This window comes from Solanum stenotomum, chromosome 10, assembly GCF_019186545.1.
Source record: "Solanum stenotomum isolate F172 chromosome 10, ASM1918654v1, whole genome shotgun sequence".
In the NCBI taxonomy this organism is placed as follows: domain Eukaryota; kingdom Viridiplantae; phylum Streptophyta; class Magnoliopsida; order Solanales; family Solanaceae; genus Solanum; species Solanum stenotomum.
Genome location: NC_064291.1, coordinates 53,871,578 through 53,876,762, shown reverse-complemented (window position 1 = coordinate 53,876,762; position 5,185 = coordinate 53,871,578). Strand labels below are relative to the sequence as shown.

Genomic DNA, 5,185 nt, shown 5'->3' with positions numbered 1-5,185 from the left:
ATATAAAAGAGTTAAAAAAGAAAAAATAAGTGATTTAAGAAAATTATATAAATAACATTAATGATGAGATGAAGATTAAGAAAAAACGTCAAATAAATTAGTAGTATTGATGATGATAAAAGTTAAATAAATCATTTTTTCTATTATTTAAATTTTTAACATAAAATTTCCAATCTTTTAAAATTAAAAATAAATGTTAAAAATAAAAATAAAAATCGAGGCAATAATTATTTTAAAGAAAAATATAACTAAAATTGTCAGAAAAACACGTGTACAGAAAGCAGTACACATTCCAATGTGTAGAAAAAGTAGAAGTAGATGAAGTACTTAAGTTCATCTTTTTGGTGGGCCTCAATGTACAATTTTTATAGCTTTTAGTCCAGCTCTGTAATGCAGTGTTGGTTCTCCCAAACTCCCATTTCTAAATAGGAGTAATATATATATATAAGTAAAGAACTAAATGTGATACAAATCCATAAATATATATAATAATAATCTTCATGTTATGATAATGGTCACTAATTAATTAGGTTCCACAACTAGCTAGCAAGAGTAGCATCAAGGACATGTGAACATCATATTTAGACTTTAGTCGAAAAATGACATAATTAACTTTTTCACTGTATTCTAGCTAGTGCCACAGTTTAATAGCTCCATCGTGCATCATATTTTTTTTTCTTAATAATATCCTACATTCAACTGCCGACAAATATATTATTGAGGAATTAACTTATCTAATACATATAGTTCGATCAAACTTATTTATCAATATGATCGAAACGTATAAAGTTAATTCACTAATTCTGTTTGTTATATGTATGGTGTATATATTATACTTAAATATACAAATTTCATACATTTGTGTATATGTTCACTAATTTGTACGTGCTGTGTTCCTCTATTATGTCCTATTTTCAGAAAATAAAATCGTGACGAATTCTAAAGCTACTCAATTAATTTAAATTAACAGCAAATAGTTGTTCAAAGTATACTTTTAAACTCCCGGTAAGAAAGAATATTTACGAGTGTTTTGCTAAATTTATAAGCTGGTCGAGTTAGTTTATATATATCTTTTGACTTATCTACGTTATTTGTTAAATAGTAGAAATGATTATAAGTCAAAATCAGTTAAAAGTCATGAATATATGATTATTTTGCAGCTTATTATAAGCATTTTTTGTTTGACCAATCTTTTATTATTTTATTTAAAATATCTTTTGCAATCTCCTAATATACTTTTCCTAATACATAAACTCCTAATTATCTTTCTATTCTATCACCATCGTACGTTCTTTTTATACAAAAATATTTATATATTTTTATAAATAACTTTAAGGACTTTTCATCCATTTAAACAGAAAAAAAAATGTTTATCAACGTATCTTACTAAACACACCAACTATTTATTATCAATTTCAACATTTTTATAATTACTTATTTCATAAAATAAGTTTCACCATCTAAAAGTATTTTTCAATACTAGACACCACTTGTCAAAACCCAAAAGAAAGAAAGAGAAGTGGGGAAATGGAGAAAGTATAAAGAAGATACACAAAAAGTAAAAGTGTCATTATAATTTATAATCTCCACATAATAATATACAAAAGATAATTTCTTATAATATACATATATGAATCCCTCCAATAATTTGCCTCATGAAGTCCCCATCCTTGGCATAGGGGAATAGCACTAATATCACTACAATATAATATATTGACACAAAAACTATATATTATTATTATTTTATTTGGACTTTTTTTTTTCTAACTTGATTGGTTCATTTGACTGGTTGGTTGGTAGGTTGTCCAAAATTAAACCACTAAATTAGAAGTAAGGCTTCACCTTGGATTCTTCGAGAATTCTCTAAGTACAAGTACTAATAAAATGTGTACAATACAAACAAAATATAACACATGATACCTTTGTAAACATGCATGTAATTTGAGAAAAAACACTAGTGTAATTGTGAAAAATACTAAATTTAATTTTCTTTGGTTATAATGTCCCATTCATGACTAATTTTGATAATCATTTTTTGTTCTCCATGTCATACTTAGTGTTAAAGACCTCCAATTCAACATCATTGTTGAAGCAATTATCAAAACCAAAGTCATGGATCCCAAAGTCTTGACAATCCAATAGCCAATTGAAACTTTCGTCGTCCCACGATGATGTCATATGGTTGTTGTTGTTGTTGATGATGTTATCAAAACTTTTTATTGGGAGTTCCCAAGATGAGTCGATAAGAGGAGGAGTATCGTCAGATTCCAGTAGGTTGTTCAGGAGTGGATCATTTTCGTTAAACGTGTCAAGAACAAGCTTTGATTCATTACAAGAGTTTTCAGACGAAGAAGCAGAAGAAGATGAGGTAGATGAATTTTCTAATTCTGAAGAAATGGCTGCTGCAGTAACGCTTGTACTCTCCGGTACAACCACTACCAGCTGATGATCATTATTTTTATTTTGATCAGCTGGATTTTCTGCTTTGTTGAGTGGTTCATGTGTGACAGGATCAATCCCCATTTTGAGAAGCTTTTTCTTAATATGCGTGTTCCAGTGATTTTTTATCTCATTATCAGTCCTTCCTGGTAATCTTGCAGCAATCTTGGACCATCTAATCAAAATAAATTAACAATATGATCAACAACGTACTCAGTGTTGTATTACAAAGTAGAGTTTAGAAAGAGAAAAATGTACGCAGATCTTAACATTTACAAAATAAATTAATCCCGTTCAATTATTGTTACAAAAAAGTTTGTGCATAGAATGGAGACAACAAATTAAAGCAAAGATAAAGGAAAAGAATTAAGTATTATTTTTAAGTCCACTTCAAGAAGACATGAAATAGATTTGATAAGATAAATAAACACTTCTTTTTGAAGCCAGAATATTTAATATTTTAGCTAGTACATTACTTGATAATGAAGGATTAATCATGAATGATTAAAGTAAATAAATAAATAAAAAGTGATGAAGAAGCTTCATTTCACCAAAATGAATATTCAGGGATAGAAATATAGAATTCTTTAATCAGAAATCATGGCATAAGATAGGTTGTTAATTTACTTTATTCCACAAAAAGTCATGCACTTCAAAAAGAAAACTAGTAAAGCTTTTGAAATAGTAGCATTTATTTCAAGTTCAATCATAACTCCAAGAAAAAAAAACTTTTCCTTTTTGCCTTTCTTTCTGACTCTATGGCATAAGAATGTATATATATATATATAAAAGAACATGTAACCCAAGAGAGTCAAGACAAAAAGATAAAAAGCCCAAAAATACACCACTAAAACTCAGAAATATGATTGTCAAATTAACTAATGTTCAACAGGTTTAGACATAATTTTTTTTAAAAATAAATTTTTAATATTTATAAACTACGTAAAAAGATAATATATGTTATAATAGTTAACAATTCATAATATTTAGAAAATAAAACAAAATTATGATCAAGGAAAATATCCTTTGACTATCTATTAATAGTAACTAAGAAAAACAAATTAATTAAAATAGAGGGAGTAATTTGTGTTAGCCACTAGACATATGTATAACTATAGATCGTGGTGAAAGTTAATTTGTTTTCAAATAAGGAAATATGACATCCTTTCAGGAATGAAACCAAACATGACAATATGTAACAATACATAAACTGAGATAAAAAAAAATACCTATTCCCGAGACGAGCATGGAGATCAATGACCAATTTCTCCTCAGCTTCACTAAGAAGTCCTCTTTTCAAGTCTGGTCGAAGATAATTAGTCCATCTTAAACGACAACTCTTACCACAACGCCTAAGACCAGCAAGTTTAGGAACAGCACGCCAACAACATTGTCCATTTGTAAGAATAAAATTGATGAGTTTTTTGTCTTCCTCAGCTGTCCATGGACCTTTTTTCACTCCAAGTTTGTCACAACAAGGTTGTCTTCCCATCCTTATTATTATTACTAAACACAAGTTACACACACAAAAAAAAGTGTTTGCCAAAAAATTTGCACTTCTACCCACCTTTATATATATGATGATGATTATATCCACCAACTTCAACTTTTCTTGTAAACTTTTTTAGACATATATATTTCATTTTTATGAAAGTGTTATGGGGTATATATATAGTGAGAGGGAATGTAAGATTCCATGACCCACTCAATGGCTTGTGACAACTACTCATGAACTACAATTCCTTTTATGGTGTTATCAACTCCACCTAAGAGAGTGTGATAGTGAATGATAGATGACCCAAACATCAAGCTAAAATTTTCAAGAATTCCCATCCTTATTTTCTTTTTTTAATCTGGTATCTGATATTCACTGACTCGACTGATTTAAACTCGTGTCACATATATATTCACTGACTCGACTGATTTAGTTAAACTCGTGTTGCATATATGATATTTGATACTCGTTGACTTGACTGGTTCAGATGCGTGTTACATATATGATATTTGACATTCACTGACTCAACTGGTTCAGACTTGTGTCATATTTGGTATTTGATATTTACTGACTTGACTAATTTAGATTTGTGTCACATATCTAAGGAAATGTTCTATATCAATATTTCTTTATCTAAAAATCACAGAAGGATTTTATTCGTCCTACCATAACTCGTGATGATATTTATCTTTTTTTTTTACCTTCTTGCCCCCACAAACTTAAAGATTTGTACTTTTCTTTTTCTTGTTTTTTTTCAACTTTTTTTTTTCTTCCCATTTTCATACACTTTCTTCACTGTAATTGCACGCTTACGTTACCATGTTGTCATCAATACGTTTAAGGGACCTTTCAAAACATGGGAAGTAATCTCATAATATGTTTAGTTGTTTACCATCATATCTTTAATTGTCGGCTTAATTACTCCAATCGTCCGATTAGTTTATCTTAATTAACCCAATCGTCTGATTAGTTTACTTTTGATGAGTTTGTCAAATAGTTCAAAAATATAAGAAATTTGTCATCGTCTTATTTAAAATCTTAAATTAGAGGTCTTGAATTCGAATTATATCTTATCACTGTGGGGTGTGTGTGGACCGTGGGGCAGGTTTCAAAAGGTTTTCATGGCTTAGGGTGTGTTTGGTATGAAGGAAAACATTTTCCGGAAAATGTTTTCCAATTTTCTCATGTTTGGTTGGGCTAAATGTTTTCCAAATCAACTCATTTTCCTCAAATTTAAGGAAAATGACTTCC

The 5,185-nt window shown here is 29.0% G+C and overlaps 1 protein-coding gene across 1 annotated transcript; it reads right to left on the bottom strand.

Annotated features, from left to right (window-relative positions):
• Window positions 1-1,960: 1,960 nt before the first annotated feature.
• Window positions 1,961-4,059, bottom strand: LOC125843262 (MYB-like transcription factor ODO1). The gene is made up of 2 exons (XM_049522477.1): window positions 3,669-4,059; window positions 1,961-2,614 (listed from the first exon to the last, which is right to left on the bottom strand). The coding sequence occupies exons 1-2, from the start codon at window positions 3,929-3,931 to the stop codon at window positions 2,029-2,031; spliced, it is 849 nt and encodes a 282-aa protein (XP_049378434.1). The 5' UTR covers window positions 3,932-4,059; the 3' UTR covers window positions 1,961-2,028.
• Between the last annotated feature and the right edge of the window lie 1,126 nt (window positions 4,060-5,185).